Source organism: Ascochyta rabiei, chromosome 10 (genome assembly GCF_004011695.2).
Source record: "Ascochyta rabiei chromosome 10, complete sequence".
Taxonomy (NCBI): domain Eukaryota; kingdom Fungi; phylum Ascomycota; class Dothideomycetes; order Pleosporales; family Didymellaceae; genus Ascochyta; species Ascochyta rabiei.
Window position 1 is genome coordinate 670,896 of NC_082414.1, and position 15,784 is coordinate 686,679.

The 15,784-nt window shown below is 53.2% G+C and overlaps 4 protein-coding genes across 5 annotated transcripts, besides 3 other annotated features; all 4 read right to left on the minus strand.

Moving 5' to 3' along the window:
• Nucleotides 1–493: 493 nt before the first annotated feature.
• EKO05_0006311 (uncharacterized protein) lies at nt 494–1,570 on the minus strand (the record flags this gene model as incomplete). The annotated part of the gene is made up of 1 exon (XM_038946077.1): nt 494–1,570. One exon carries the CDS (start codon nt 1,568–1,570, stop codon nt 494–496), a length of 1,077 nt encoding a protein of 358 aa, XP_038797814.1.
• A 945-nt stretch (nt 1,571–2,515) lies between these two features.
• On the minus strand, nt 2,516–3,582 carry EKO05_0006312 (uncharacterized protein; the record flags this gene model as incomplete). The annotated part of the gene is made up of 3 exons (XM_038940445.1): nt 2,516–3,088; nt 3,139–3,424; nt 3,473–3,582. 3 exons carry the CDS (start codon nt 3,580–3,582, stop codon nt 2,516–2,518), a joined length of 969 nt encoding a protein of 322 aa, XP_038797815.1.
• A 333-nt stretch (nt 3,583–3,915) lies between these two features.
• EKO05_0006313 (pre-rRNA processing protein) lies at nt 3,916–7,920 on the minus strand (the record flags this gene model as incomplete). Its single annotated transcript, XM_038940609.1, has 2 exons — nt 3,916–7,626; nt 7,690–7,920. The coding sequence occupies 2 exons, from the start codon at nt 7,918–7,920 to the stop codon at nt 3,916–3,918; spliced, it is 3,942 nt and encodes a 1,313-aa protein (XP_038797816.1).
• Nucleotides 7,921–8,425: 505 nt separating this feature from the next.
• On the minus strand, nt 8,426–14,710 carry EKO05_0006314 (Deoxycytidine kinase 1; the record flags this gene model as incomplete). 2 transcript variants are annotated; one of them, XM_059636769.1, is made up of 2 exons in its annotated part: nt 8,426–12,187; nt 12,238–14,710. In XM_059636769.1, 2 exons carry the CDS (start codon nt 14,708–14,710, stop codon nt 12,117–12,119), a joined length of 2,544 nt encoding a protein of 847 aa, XP_059492752.1. The 2 variants fall into 2 exon arrangements, with proteins under 2 accessions (XP_059492752.1, XP_038797817.1); XM_038940287.1 differs by having other exon boundaries at nt 8,426–9,066; nt 9,121–14,710.
• Nucleotides 14,244–14,274: a tandem repeat.
• Nucleotides 14,711–15,002: 292 nt separating the features above from the next.
• Nucleotides 15,003–15,089: a tandem repeat.
• Nucleotides 15,090–15,433: 344 nt separating this feature from the next.
• Nucleotides 15,434–15,784: part of a mobile genetic element that runs on past the window's edge.

The window sequence follows — 15,784 nt, forward strand, 5'->3', positions numbered from 1 at the left end:
ACGAGGACGAACTTGGGGAGAAGCTAGTAATCGACGAGGAGAAGATGCAGCTGATGGCGAAGGAGGGTGATTTACGACGCAACGAGATTGTGCAGTAATCAGCGCCGGATGAGCGTTACAACTAAAATGTGCTGGGTACTCTAAAACCGAGAATTTTCTGTGTTCACCCTGCTTACTGAGTGAGAGGTTAGCGACGCCAATCTTCCGCTCGTCCTTGATCAACATTCGAGGCTTGTCCTCTGCCAAAAACACTGCTTTGGTCGCGACTGAATCTAATAGGCACAGCTGCGCTCATTTCCACACACACAGGAAGCTGCAAGGTACAACGCCTGAAAACAATTTTGACGGGGTTCTGACCTGGCAAACATCGCCCTCGTTTCCTCAACGTCTGTCCAACTCAGAAGAGAAATATTAGAAGTTGTGTGCTGGTAATCTCTGCAGGTCCGGGAACGTGAACACATAATTTTTGAACGGGTGCTGCTATTCATACATGTTACACCGAGACTCTAACATTGTATTTCTCCGCTGCCTTCTTCAGAGCCTCTGTGTCAAGTCCCCTGCTCTGGTCAGGTACCATGGTGCCCTCAAACTCGCCACCAGCCTCGGCAATTAGCGATTCCAGACCGTCGCCGCTTGAGTATGCCCAGAAGCGGACATATCTGTCCACGAACTCGACTGCAACTTCGGTGCCTGCTGGGATGAAGGCGGTCTCTCCTGCGCGGACAAGATTTACACTGCCGTCTATTGTGACGTTGATAGCCCCATCCAGGACGTGGTACACCTGATGTGTCTTCTCAAACGCGAATGGCTTACTAAACACTGTATTGGTCAGGCGATTGCTTGACTCAACGCTAGTAATCGCAAAGTTCCCCGTCGATGCTTTGCTCTGTTTCGTTGTAATAAACGGCTTTGACAAGACGCCTTCCAGCAGATGACACGGCCCAGTGTTTGCTTTCAGGTAGTAGCTTTTACCAGCCTCATCAGGCAAAACTGAATCTTCCTTGGTCCATTCGGAAACCTCAGCGCCCTGATACTCGCGTTGAAAAACAACGTCATAATTCTCCTTGATCTCACGGAACTTGGGTCCGAATGTATCTCCCGGATTCCGTGGATCAAACTCGTTGGCCACAACGCCATCGTACTTTTCGGACACAAAGCGGAAGAAATCTACCCACTGCCCCGGTGTTACCAGTCCAACGGTTTCATTGTTCCCGTCGTCCAGTAACTGCGGCTGATGCACAATTTTAGGTGGAACGTAGCAGAAGTCTCCCGGTCCGAGAATCTTGCAGCGGTCGCCGGCCCAGACTTTCAAATGGCCTCTGGTGCATAGGAAGACATCGTGCGCCAGATTGTGGTAGTGAAAACCTGGAGCATCGGCGACGGCTCCATCCAGCCCGAAAACGGAAATGAGACCCTCAGTCTCTTTTGCAGAGGCGAGAATGCGGACTGTGGATTTTGTGCCGGGAATGGTGATCGTCTCACCTTCGTAGGCAGGGATGATATAGGGCGAGGGCTTGCCGAGTGGTTGCTGCACGCGTGGCATGCTCGACGACGACGGTGCAACAGCCATCTTATTTGAATTTGTCGTTGTGGCGGTGGTGGACGTTGAAGTGCGTGAGTTACGAGGCTCCAGTCTTTGACTGATGGATGAAGAAGGTGGTCAGGGCCTTTGTAGTGAGCCAACGCGAAGGCCGAGCTAGTGTAGGCTGTGGTTTAGTGATTGAGGTAAGTCAGAGTGGTATCGATCCAGAAACACAGTAGGCAAGTAATAAGTTGGTGGTCAAGGTCCATAAATACATGAGTCGGAAGTTGCCAATGTACGAATCGTACCAAGTCATCCCGCCCTCCGCATACGACGGTCACAGGTCGCGCAGTGGTGGTTCCGGAACGGTCCTTCTGGGCCAATTACAGCTGGTACGATGGGGCTCTGCTCATGGTCCACGAATCCGCAAAGACCTACGCAGGCTATGCTGCACATCTCTTTATTACAAGTATGGAGACATCGGACAACCTCCGCGAGATCCGTACTCGGATCTCCACTATCTTCGACTTGGCTAGCATCACATCGTCAGTGGGAATGTTCAAGCAACCAAGTATCGTGACTGCGGTGGCGCATTGGAAGCTCCAGCGACATTTCCTCTCGACGCTGTTTGCGGTTTTCCACTTCGCTTGGACGAACCGACAACTTCGTTCCGCAATCGACGCAGGTGACGACTCCACATGACGCAGGCATCCCGAAAGTCGGCTAACATGCTCGTGTGGGGGAAGTGGGGCACCAGAGCCTCCACCGTCCACTCGCTTACCCCTCACCTAGCCCCGGATGTATTTCGACGGCCGCTGGGCGTTGTACAACCAGTGGACATCTAAGTCAGCGAAGGATGTGTTATACACTGGTACGAAATTCTATTAACGAGCTCGTGGCCGCTAACGCTGCTGGTCTTCGTCCATTACGTTTGTAACACTCACGTTGAAGGTCCGCAGAATCTTTTGCTGCCTACAAAGTACTCCATGTGGCTCACAACCTGTAAGATGCCTTCAACTGCTCCTCCAACCAATCGAATCCCTTCCTCTGCGTATCCCACGTCTTGCTTCCTTTTTTCATCTTTCCTACAAACGTATGCGGCTCTCCTTCGACCTCGATGAACCGTGTACTAACGCCATAGCCTTTCAATTTCTCTTCAAATTCTTTGCTTAATCGCATGGGGATCGTTGTGTCAGCCGTACCGTGTACGATAGCCGTGGGTGGCCACTGCGTGTTGACGTTTAGAATTGGGTCAATTCTCTGAAGGTCGTTTGGGTAAGCAGGCCATATAGCCTTGATTACTGTCCCTGTTGCAATTTGATGCATAGCAAATCCCTGCCGTTGCTTAGGATTGGGGTGGTTCGGGTCAGATGCTTGGCCCTCCAGTGACATGCCGCCAATGAACACCACCTTCTCGTCGTGCACTGCTCTGATGTCTTCTTCTGAAAGAGGTTCATAGAAGTTCTTAGGCATGTCGGGCATAGGGTTGGTCCAGAAGGGATCTGAGAAGCATTTGGCGCCGTAGAAGTCCAGGATCGCTAGAGGAGGTTTAGGTGCGTTCCAAGCCTTTCCTATCATCAGCCAAAGGAATGGACCAGCGATACTAGAAAACATACTGTTGACAGCGCCAGATGTCCACCGGAACTTGTTCCCATAACCATGACTCTCTGCCCGTCAACTTTGACCTTATTCCCATCATCTTTCAAGGCTGTCGCAAGACCACCATTCTGTGCCCAATCAAGCACATCACGCACATCAGCCATAGGACCGTCGAAGACGTTCACCCCAGGACATAGACGGTGCTCGATCGCAAGTACAACCCATCCCCTTTCGACGCAATCCTGAATCTGGTCTCTATTGTTGATGCCTGCGTGACCGAGCATGAACGCGCCGCCATGAATCCTGTCTGGTTGTCAAGAGATGCACCGATCAAGCTACTGATTCACTCACATGATCAAAGCAGGCGCAGGTGTATCCGCAGCATCTGCTGCTGGCAGATATATGTCCGTTGGAATCTCGGCATTGCCAACCACCTTGTACGGCACTCGAAGCGACGCCATCTTGTGAGATCCTTGGGATGTGATGAGATACGTGAGCCGTATTTGGGCGAAGTCAATCGGTACACGTCGTGCACGGGTAAGACAGCCATCTGCCGCGGCCAGATCATGGTGTGGGTTTCAAAGAGGTTGTACGATCATCATGTACGAAGTTACCGGTAGTGCATACAACCGAGGTATTAGGGAAGGTTGACCCGATCACGAGGTTGGGTCCAAAGATGACAGACAACATTCCGTAAAATAATTGAAATCAAACAGTTCGGAACGCCTCTTAATGGTATCTAAGGTGCAGAGTAGTCATCAGCGCCTGAGCCTCTCGTACTTGTTATGAACTGCCTACCTCCTGCCACCTCCCCGACCGCCTCTGCCAAATCCACCTCTCCCTCTTGCACTCCTCCCCTTCTCGACCCTCCCGCCGCTCGAAACCCTTTGTTTCTCGGCACCAAGCCCCTTGCGCTGAGTCTTCATGCCTCCACGGCCCATGCCCGAACCAGATTTTGCCCTTCTGGCTTCTTGCGCGTCGGCACCATCGTCCTCCATATCCATGTCGTGATCGTCTTTAGTCCTCTTGTTACTGAACTTGATCTTGTTGCGTTGACCACGCTGTGCGGCGTCACGTCCGCGGATTGCGTCAACGTAAGCGTTGATGCCAGCTTCTAGTGTCGTGTTATCTTCGTCCAGATCCAAGTCCATATCAACGTCGTCGTTGTTCTTGCCTGTCTTCCTGAACTTGATGCCACCTTCGTCATCAGAGTCGCCGAGAACGAGTTTGCCGTCTTCGTTGGTGCGAGCGGCGGTTCTCTTCTGTGGTTGCTGGCGTTGGCGAAGAGGTTTTGTCGACGAGATATTTCCAAGAGCCTTCTTCGACAACAGATCGAGAGGCTCGTCCTCATCTTCCACGATGTAGGTTTGTCCTGTCTTTGTCTTGCCAGCTCGCTGCTTGCTCTGCTTCTTGATAAATTCGTCCTCTGAATCGCCCCCTTCGCTCTCTTCGCTATCACTACCGTAGACGGCTTGATCATATTCACTTTCGAACTTGCCCTTGGGCTTCTCCGCAGGGGCCCCACCATCCTCTTCAGCCTGCTGCTTCTTCTTTTTGCGCTGCTCGCGTGTTTTTCGGATGTTGACGATGAGCTTGCGATCCTCGGGGGGACAAGCACGTTCGATGTCTTCAGCACCAAACTTGCGGACCAGACGTTCGACAATGTGCTTGACTTTGGCCTTAAAGTGGGCCTTGTGCTCGTGACTCCACACCATGAGGTTCTTCAGTAGGTTATTAAGACGTGGACGAACAAGTGATTCGGGTAGTGTGATGACCTCGACTTTGACGAAGCCAAGTACACTCTGAACAATCTCCCTGTTGGGATTTTGAAGGAAAATGTCCATCAGCTCGAGCAGGTTTGTGATTGTTTCGTTCGAAATTCTACCATGGAACTGGTACAATATGCGGGTTACAGCTGTAATGGACGCAGATATCATGTGAGGCGTTGAAGCGGCCAGACCGGCTGAAACCATGGTGAAATACTCTTCCAAAGACGCCTCGACAGTGGGAGCGTCTGCAGGCATGTTGGGCACCTTGGTCTGTACAACCTGACCGCCCTCAGCCATCTTCTCGCCCATAGCTACGAGCAGATTGTACGCAGCCTCACGCGCTTTCTCGTTCGTCTCCTTAGCAGAAATGACAACTTCAGAGAGAACAGAAGGGATGAAGTGGAGGTCGCTTTGCGGCAAGAACTCAATGACTTGCGAAGTAGCAAGCAGTCGATCTCGGCGCGCAGGCCCTGTTACTTTGTCTGCGCTCTGCAGCAGCAACTGCTGCAACTCTCCATTCCGTGCTTGAAGCGCTGCCTTTCCAGTCTCAGACTCCGATAATCGTGGAATCAGCTTGTAGGCTTTTTTCTGCAGCTGTGGGTCGTCGTCCTTGTTGATCATGATCTCTGCCATGCGGAACAATGAGCCATAGCTGTCCCGCGGGAGGTACAACGCGATGGTGATGATGAGGTCCATGAGTGTGTGGCTCATTGGCGGCATTTTATTCGAACCCTTGCCCTGCTTCTGCTTGTCGGCCTGTGTCTGTGGGCCTGCCTCTGGAATAGCTTGCTCAAGGTTTGAAGCTACACGCTCGAATGTTTCGATAAGCTCCTTTTCAGGAATGATGCTGAGGAAAGCATTGATGGATCGAAGAATGGTACCACGATATTGTGGCAGCGTCTGGCTGTACACATTGAACAGAACTGCTAGCATGTTGCTAGCAAAGCTTGCAAGGTGGTCAAGATTCTTCTGCGCGTCACCCTTGGAGACTCGAAGCTGCTTGACGAGATCTTCAGCGCCCTCCAATTCCACGATTGCCTTGTTGCTGTCGACTAGATTCAGGATCGCCTTGCAGACATCGGTCCGTAGCTCAGCCTGGCTATAGAGGAGATTTGCCAGCATTTCGCAGAAGGATTGGTCAAACGCTTCATCCAGATCTAAAGGCAGGTCGCAGTAGCCAGGAAGAATGGACCAAATCTGCTGAACGACTGTCTCGAAAACTTTGATCTCCATAGTCTTTTCCCTCTGCCCATGATCGATGACCCTCTGAAAGAGTTGCTCGCTGAGGGGTACCATGACAGCCCGGAAGTGCGCAAGCTTGGTGTTATGGACGGCATCGCGGAGAAGAGGCAGCATCCAGACTCGGCCAGTCTGCCCAGGCGGCGGTCGCGGGAGGTTCAAAGGAAGGACATCGAGCACGGCATCTGGTCCCATAGCAGCTATGGCCCTCGAGATGACCGCATCTGCCTCTTTCTTCCCAGAGAAACTCTCGTTGCTTCTTAAATCGCCAACCACCCTCAAGACTGGCCTCAGGATAGGATCAGAACGCCATCTCAAGGTCTCGAACATAGCTGATAACATGCTGAACACCTCCATCCACGCAGCCTGGAACTTGACACTTAGCAGATTCTGAGCAGTTTTGGCAATCTTCTCTAGAGTCTTCTCGTCGTATATCGATGGTTCCAGGATGACAGTGTCGGGGATGATGTTGACTAAGAACGAGATCAGACATTCGGAAGCAGAAACACGAATGTTGTGCGAGGACGAGACCAGGAACTCGGAAACCATTATGAAGAGCTCTGGCAGCTTCGCAAATGTGTCCTCGGGTTCGATGTGTGCAGCGACTTCGTATCCTCGCGAAATGACAGCGATCCAGGGTGGCAGCAGTTGCGAGTCATTCTTCGAGGGTTGGAGCTCGGAGATGACTTCCAACAGGCGAGGCAGCTTTGCAGACGCAACCTCGTCTGAGGCCATACCGGCAAAGATGACTTCAAAAATCTCAAAAGCGGCCATGGTCAAGAACTCGTTAGTCGATCTAGAGATGTTGAGCAGCAGCTCGCAAAGCACGTCCATCTTGCGGCTGGGCCAACCGCCAGACGCCGTGGCAATGGTCTTGATGAGCTGCAGTGCGTGAATGAGGTCTGGGTCCTTGTTCTCGGCGTTCTTGCCGCCCTTTGATTTCTTTGCCTTTGCTGCCAGCACAGCAATGTCGTTGAGCACCTTCAGCGCTGTCTCAGCGCACATATCGGCCGCTGGGTGATCCAGCGAGGGAGTGGGTGGCGGGCTGGCGAGCACCTTTGCAAGAGCCTCCTGCGCTCGCTTCCTGACCTTTGGCCGGGGGTCGACGGAAATCTGCAGCAGGCCAGCGACGGCCCTACGCGGGCTGATTTGCGTCTGCGGCAGCTCCCAGGCGTGCGCATCCTGCACGACGAGCAGCGACTCTAGGCATCCTATCGACGATCGCAGAAACGGCGCGTCGGCGTCCGGGTGCGTGAGAGCGGGCGCGAGGCTCGTGATGATCTCGGTGAACTTGGAGCGCAGCAGCGGGGCGGAGACATGGGGGGTGACAAGATCGAGCAGGTACACTACGGCGGTCGCCGTGTCCTTGTTGGTGAGGCCCTGGTCGGTGATCTGGCGGCCGAGCAGCGACAACAGGGCGGCAAAGTATGCGGTCGCGGTGAAATCTGCCGTTTGCTGGCGGAGCGTGTCTTCAATGGCCGAAAGCACCACCTGGGACTGCGCCAGTCAGTATTCAGAGCTTGCGGGGCACCGACCCGGGGGTCGCGAGGTGGGACGCACCTGCTGCACGCTCTGCAGCTTCGGACTTGTCCGGATTTTGGTCAGTCTCTCCTCAAGCGACATGGTGAAGGCTGCCGTTGTCGAGAGGCGTGCGATGCTGCACCGCAAGCACCGAGCAAAAATAATGGCGCAGAGAGCGAAATTTCCCAATCGATAACGAACGGTGGGTCGCTGCAGCCAGGGCCGCCCGCTGTCCTCGTCCTCCTCCTGATTGGCTGAGACGCCAGCCATTGTGAACACGCAAACTCATCGAGCTGCACGACAGCCCGGGCGCAGGAGCGAGCCGTCAACGCTTGCTCCAACACCACTGCCCAAGGGTCTTCAGCAGTCTTTCGTACATGGCCACGAGGACCCGTAGTCGTCCGAATACTGACAGGCGTACACGACTTCACATGAATCTGAGTGACAACTTGATCCCTTGAATCCATCCTGGTTGTGCCTCTCCCTCAACACAAGAAGAGGCAGGCACACGCATTGTGTGAACAGCCGCCCACGGCAATCCTTGGAAAACAACACGATCCACCGTGGTACTTGGTCTACAAAAGGCCACTCTGACTGGCCAAACGACTAGGGTATAAACAAGAAACAGGCCCAGTGCCTATCGTACTCGTACAAAATTTCAAGTTCCAGCGTAGAATACAAGAGTTTCAATGAAAACTTTGCGTCTCCAGTGCCAGCTGCACACCGCTGAGACGGAGCACAACCCCTATGAATTGTAAAAAGACAAGCCCGTGCTTCACTCCTCGACAAGCACATCGTCAACTCTCCCCCTCGCCCTGACGCTACTCTTGCTGCTTTTCTTACTGATGCTCATGAAGCTCAGTCTCTTCTTCACACTCCCCTTTCTTGCCGTCCCATCACTGCTTTTCTCGCTCTTGCTTGTTTCTGGGCGCGATTTTTGACTCGCTGCTCGGCTCATGCCGCCAACGTTCTCGCTGCTGGCAAAATCGGGTAGCGCTTCAAGTGGTGACGAGGGACGCAGGAAGCTTAACGACAGCCTTGTCCGGTTCGTGTCCTTGCTGCGGCTGCGGCTATGTGATGATGTTGTGGTTGATTCGGAGTCGTCTGCTGAACCATGGGTCGGTGCCGTCAGATCTTCTCTTCTGTCCTCCTTATCCGAGTGCGACTCCCCGGTGATTACGCCCTTCGTTAGGAAAGCAAGACTCATTCGCGTTTTGTCTTGGCGAGCGGCCCGGTCGTTGGGAATGGGCGATGCAACTCGTATGCCATTGGCTTGCTGGTCGTCTGGCGTCGGGCTTATTCCTTGGGGTCGCGAGGTGGCGGCTGCAAGCCATGAGCCTGTTGGTGAGTGGCTTTGGGGTGGAGCGTTAGGCGGTGCCAGGATCGCTAGTTCTCGGTGGAACAACGCATCGAAGCCTGAATCAATCAATCAGTCGTTGTAACATGTTGAGAATACTAAGTTGAACGTACGCTGCGTAAGATCTGCCTTGGTGGCTAGCTGCGCAGGCCTTGTGTACATTGCCAAGCATCGTCGTATCACCAGAACATAGTCGATCAAGCTCACCCTCAGCGCATTCTCTAACGGATTTGTTGCGTTGACTTCAGCACGAGAGAAGACATCCTCGGCGTCTTCTTCCATCGAGCGCCGTGGATTTGGTAGCAGGTCATGATAATTCGCAACACAACTGTCGATACTTGTATCAACAGCATACATGAGCTCTTGAGTCAGTGTGTTGAATGCGGTGTCATCGCCATCTGCAACCTTTTTCTCGATAGCAGCAAGCTCAACAGTTTTACGCCATGTCCGTTCAATGGCTGTCTGCAAAGAGCTGAGAGCTACGGTGCCGACTGCGACGATCTCACTGCGTCGCAAGATTGTAGGAAACGCTTCTGCGGTGGTGTAGACCGTCTTTTCAACAGTGTTGTCTTGAGATGTAGCGCGAGATGCCGATCGTCGGGATGCTGATGAAAAACGGAATGGTCGTGAAAGAAGGTGATGGTCTCGCACAGACTGCGATACCTTGGCTCGCTGATAAATGGGATGAGTGAGATCCTTCTGCGGACTGACAGGGTGGATTTGCAAGTACTGGCCCTCGACGTCTTGCTCAACGCCCGGATTCAGTATGTGTGCCGAGGGATGTTGCTGCTGCATGCGATCAGTGAACGAGGCTAGTCGATCATTTGCAGAGCCTTCGAAGATGAATTGTTTGTCGCGTAGCCCTACTGGAAACCCAAGACCTTTATAGACGACCCGGAAGTAGCGCGGGTTGAAGCGCTCGCCTTTTGCTATACTTTCGTATATCTTTGCAATAGCATGTTGAGTCCTGGCAAGCTTGACGAAATCGAAGACATTATGCTCATATTGTAGGGCTAGTTCTGCGTATGAACTAAGGGCGCTGTCCCACGATTGACCAGTTTCATAATATTCGATCATCTGGAAGTAAAGCTGTTCCTTTCGCTCGAAGGAGGATTGAGATGGCATGCTTGGCTCTGTTAGTGGGTCCACAGTAACATTAGGGTCCCATTCATAAAGCTCGGCATGAAGGCGGAGAGCAAGGCCAGCTTCAGTCAAGTTGTGCGCCTCCACTTGCAGGTCAACCAGCTGGTGTACGTAACGGATGTACATGTCCTCCTTCTGCATATCCTTAAGGAATTCCATAAGATGCAGTGTGTCCATGATGTGGAAAACCTCGCCGGTTACCTCGGTACCGTGTACAGCGACAAGAAGATCCAGCAAGTCGTCAATTGTGGCGATGAGACCCTTCAGCGCAGCAAGAAGGGGCTCCTCTGGGTCTTGGGACAGAGGCTCGAACAGTTCTACGAGTTTTTGGATAAAGTGCTTTTGTAGCACTGACTCTGTAAGGTGTTTTGCTTTGAACAAGTGATCGAGACAATCAATCATCTCCGCTTGGATGAGTGACAGGTCTTCACTCAGAGTCCACTCACTTACGATCATGGCCTGCAAGACCTCAATCGCAACACCACGTAAGCCTTCGTGAACACTGAGACACAGCTCCACGATAGGCGCAACAAGACCAGGCACATATTGCACCTGGAAGCCTCCCATCCTCTCAAGGCCATACTGGTTCTTGTCTTCCACACTGCTTTCCCATCCAATCGCATCCCAGCTACGTTGGAGTAACTCTGCGCCGTGCTCGCGGACATCTCCGGCAATCTTCCACACCGCTCTCCTCTTTTGTTCTGGAAAGGTCTCTAGAGCAAGAGCATCGCTGCCAACAAGTTTCAGAAGCACATCAAAAAAGGCTCGCCAGAGGTTTGTATTGAATTGATCCGCCTCATCGGGCAAGGGAAGGAACGAGTTGGTGAGGACGCTGGAAAGCTTCGTAAGAGTGCGCATAGCGGCTTTGTGATGATAAATGTGCACGCTTAACCAAGACTTAGGGAATGCTTCGCAGTCAAGGATTGAGATGTAAACTTGAAGTACGGAGAAAAGGAAGTCAGCGGTCTCTTCTTTCTGCCAATCGAGGTGCATCATTGTCGGCAGACTGGACATGGCAGCGAGGACAGCAGATATTTCAATCAGTGCTTCATCGAAGGTTGCCTCTGTTTTCGTGGGTCGCGAGTGGAACGGATAGGTGGTTGGAAACAAGAGCGAGAGGCTATTCTTGACTGGGCGGGGTGTTGCCTGTATCGCTCGGTATGAGTGCACCAGCTTGGGCATGTAATCACATGCCTCCTGGCCCAACTCCTCAACTTGCGACGCTACGACCGAGCAGCAAAGGCGCACTTGATCTTTCCATTGATCTGTGACAGTCCCTACTTGGCCCCAGTACGGCGCAAGCCATGCGACAGTCTTCTTGAGGAGAATCTTGCGAGTGTCCGGGGTGCGGAAGATCTGGAGGCCAGAGATATGTTGGATCAAAACCAGTTTGTACAGTACGAGCTTGCCTTGTACATCGACGCAAGCCTCAATGAAGCTGTCCGCAAGCTTGAAGATTTCCAGAGACGAGAAGCATCCCTCCAGTTCCGGTAACCAGGAGTGAAAATTTTGTACCAGTAGCGTTTTGGTCCCAATAAGTACTGGAGAAGGGTTCTTCATCAACTGTTCAAGAGAAGCAAAAAGACTCTTGAGTTCCTTATTGAACTGGGTACGATCCTTGATGCCAATGCTTTCTTCCTTGACTCGCTGTTTCTCCCTTGCATTGACGAGGAACTTGGTGACAAGATTGCCGACCTTAAAGGTTGCGCGTAAGCGGCGCGAGCTTTCAGACTCGGTAGGCTTAGCCAGAAGTCTTCCAAAGCTCTGCGTCAGACATGATGTGACTAGTGAATGGAACGCCTTCGTCCTTGCATACTGATCCACCAGTGGCTCCAGATTGAAGCGACGGTCATGGACGATACCTAAGACAATCACAACAGCATTGAAAATCAAGTCTTCGTACTCATCACTTCCAGCATAGTGGCTCTGGATGGCGAATAGCGCATCGAACACCTCGCTGAGCAATTTAACGATCTCGATCTCTGGGACAAAGTTGAAACGTCGAAGTAGACCAACAAGCTCGCCCGGTGGCTGCTCCTGCCATCTAATCAGACCAAGAATTGTGGGATCCTGGGAATATTTTGTACTGCAAAGGAAAGTTTGAACGCGTACGGCCGCCATAGGTCCTCCCATGACGTGCTCATCCTTCTTTTTCGCGCTCCAGGGCAGTCCCAAATAGGCTCCCTTACCAGCAATCATGCCCGAAGTGTATTCGTCGTAACGATAGAGAGACAAAGCGTGGTCTCCGTCTCGAACAAAAGCATCATGGCTCCAAAGTGGCATCCAGCATAATGCGAAGGGAAATCCAGGCGCGTCTGCCACGCTCATGACTAGGTGAGATCCAGGTACATCCTGCGGGTCGATAGCGAGGCGAACTGTGGCGTTCCATCTTTCACCTCTTTCTACTGCTGTCGTGCGCCATGCGGTATGCCCTGCACTGTTAGTGGAAGGATAGATGCAGCCGTCAATTCTTTCTCCAGAGCTTTTGCGAACTTCAATGGTCAGCTGCAAGCTGCCCATCGGAGAGGATTGCACAAGGGGTATTGTGCCTGTCTTGGGGTGAGCGAGAAAGGCGTTCTTAGGCAGAAACGGTTCCACAAGCGTCACATAGATGTCACTACGCGGTTTCGTTGGAGCGCCCGAAAAACCCATCTTCCGGGTCTGCTTGATGTTATGGAGCATTGTAGGTGTCTTCTCGATTAGTTTTTCGGCATCTGGGTAGATGAAAGCCTTGAGGTGGACGGTGAGGCTGCTTATGGGATCGTTGCGGCTGTATTTTCGGCTTGCGCTTGGGTAGAGTTCAGTCAAAATCTCGTCCCAACCAGCGTTCTCTTCTGGTGCTTCGTCAGATGCGCCAGCAGTAGACCACAAAGTGACCGTCTGATCCACCTCTGACGCATTCTGCATGATATGATTTACTCGCAAAACGCCGACTGCGACAACTCTCTTTAGAGTCTTCTGGTCTCTCGAAGGCGTTCTGTTCTTGGTGGCCGTTGAGGCAGGTCGACTCTCGGACGTTTGTGATCTCTGCAGATCAGGACTAGCGTGTCGCCCCTCAGCGGAGCTGGTCATCGTCGACGTAGCGGTGGTGGCGGCAGTAGTGGTTCGAGATGTCGTAGTGGACGAGTCTTTCCTTCTGGAGCCGAACATGGCACTTCGTCTTCCCCCTTTGATACTGCCATGCTGTGAAGATTGTACTCCTGCTCCGTTGCTGGAAACAGCGTCTTTTGGAGCGCCGAATTTGTCCTGGGTTATTAGATTGCGAACCGGTTCGTGGGTCATCAATTTAAAAACAAGATGTATGCTTGATCCCGAGCCTGCCCCTTCTCCAATATCAGTAGATCCGAGGCCTACGATCAGTGAGCGCAGCTTGTCACCCTCTAGTGAGACTGAAGAACCGTCTCGTGCAGTCAGATCGAAGAAAAACGCTTCTGAGAGGGGCTGAGGTGCCATGCCCGGTGTCTTCAAGCAGAGGTGCATGCTGACTTGAGCCGCGCTAGGGACAACATCGCCCGCGACACGGCGCAGGCTCACGAATAGGTGATGCAAGTTGTGTTCATCAGGCTGCGACAAAGGCGGACTCTCAAGCAAGCTCATGATGGACTGCAGCTTGGTAGTCTCGATGGCTGAATCGTCTCCGGTCAGAATGCGACCACGCTGCGAGGGGCTGCGCACGATAACATGTCCAGAAAGCAGTTTGTTGCCTGCGACGAGATCCCAGACGGTGGCTTCGCGCACTCTGTCCAACTCGTTCGCGGTCAAGACCTTGTGCAGCAGCTGGCGGCGCGCCGTATCGAGGCGGTTGACCAAGAAAGACATGTCGTCGAGCAGTGTGTACCTGCGGGCAAGCAGAAGCTCGTGGACCTTTGTCGAGTGCCACTCGCGCAGGCACGATGCTATCTCGTCGACGAGAGGCTCTTGAGAGGAGGTCGGCGTCTCGTCGCCAATCTTCAGCATGGGGACGGGCGCAGGCGGGCGTGGAGCATAAGGGTCTGAGGCTGGCGAGACTGGGGAGAGCGGCAGGGTGCGTTGCTGGAGACGGTCGTCGTGAGAGGCCCACTGTGAGCCATGGCTGGCTGCGCGTTTTCTGCTGGAGCGTGAGCGTGAGCGCGAGAGCGAGAGTGGACGGGCCGTGGACGAGGACAGGGCGGCAACGACGTCGCCCGAGGGTGCGCGCGTGCTCTCGGTGGGGGTGAGGGCGCCGTTGGTGCTGTGGTAGGTGCGATTGGTGTGATGGGCGTCTTGGGCGTCTTGGGCGTCTTGAGTAGGCGAGGCGGTGGTGCCCTCGCCCAGGACTTCGCGAACATCGACGCAAACGCGGGGGAAGATGCCGGAGAAGACGCGAGCCTCGAGCGTCTGGCCCTTGATGCTTGTCAGGCCGGCCAGCAGCGAGGGCGGAGCGACGAGGTAGCCGCGCAACCAGGCGCCGTCATGGCCGGCCTGCTCGATGATGTACAGCTCGTCGCCAATCTCGAGCGGCAGGTCGGCGGGCGACGAGGGCTGGAACGGGTGGGTGCATACGGCGAACGCGATGCGCGGGAGCGGCCTCCAGCGCGGCATGGCACCAGACGTGTCGGGCTATCGAGGGGGGAGTGGGCGAGCGGGCATCACGAGCCGTTGCCGTGTGGTGTGGGAGGTTGCAAGGTGCAGCGTGCCAAGTCTGGCCTGTCGTGTCTGGCCTGCGATATCTGGCGTGCAATGGGTCGCGCAATGTCTGGCGTGCGATGGGTCGTGTGCGGTGGTGCCGTGTCAGTGGGCAGGATGCGGTGGGCAGGATGCGGTGGGCACTCTGGCGGCGATGGATAGCGTCGTAGCGTGTACCGTAGTGTGCAGGCAGAGAACTGGCGCAATATGCACTGTGCTGTACTGTGTTTTACTGTACGGTATGGTACTATACGTGCTGTACGTACTGTAGGTACGTACTATGTTGCACTGATACCAAGTGTCAACCTTGGGCTGGCGCATCCACACCCCAAAGCTTTCCCGGGGTTCCAGGGTTTCAGCGTTCGAGTGCCCCTGATCACTCAGCCGTTGCTGGGGCGCTGGGCGGAGGTAGGCGTGCGGGGATTGGCTGCGCTGGCATGTGCTGACCTGACTGCACGCGCATTTCACCACTCCCAATTTTGTCGATAAAAGTCACCGCAAGAACATGCAGTGTTGCCATTACATGCACCATTCCCGTCATTTCAGGCTCCTAATGCTCCTCTGCTACTAGCTTGGTGTCGAATATAAGTATATATACTATGGTCAACCAATGTTTCAGCTCTAATTGAAGGGCCTACCTGATTGATTGATTGATTAGTTTAACGTCCTGTGTGAGTCTAAGACTATATAAGACAAGAGCAGTTAGGCTGCTCTAGTAGTTTAAGGGATTAGTTTGTTTAAGAGGATAGTACATGTAAGATTGCAGTCCTATAGTAAGCGCCTATGCTCTTAGTAGTAAACAAAGGAGATTATGTGTCTGTTGTTTATTATAGGTACTACTTGCGTGTTCCTACCTTAGTCTCTAAAATAAAAGCTAGAGTAGCTATAATTCCTTTGTTTGTGTGTAGAAGTAGGGGCATTGTTAGCCTTTGTCCTTGTAGGCTGTCCTGTATTGTTTTCCTTACTTTTCTGTATTCTTTATAGCTAAGT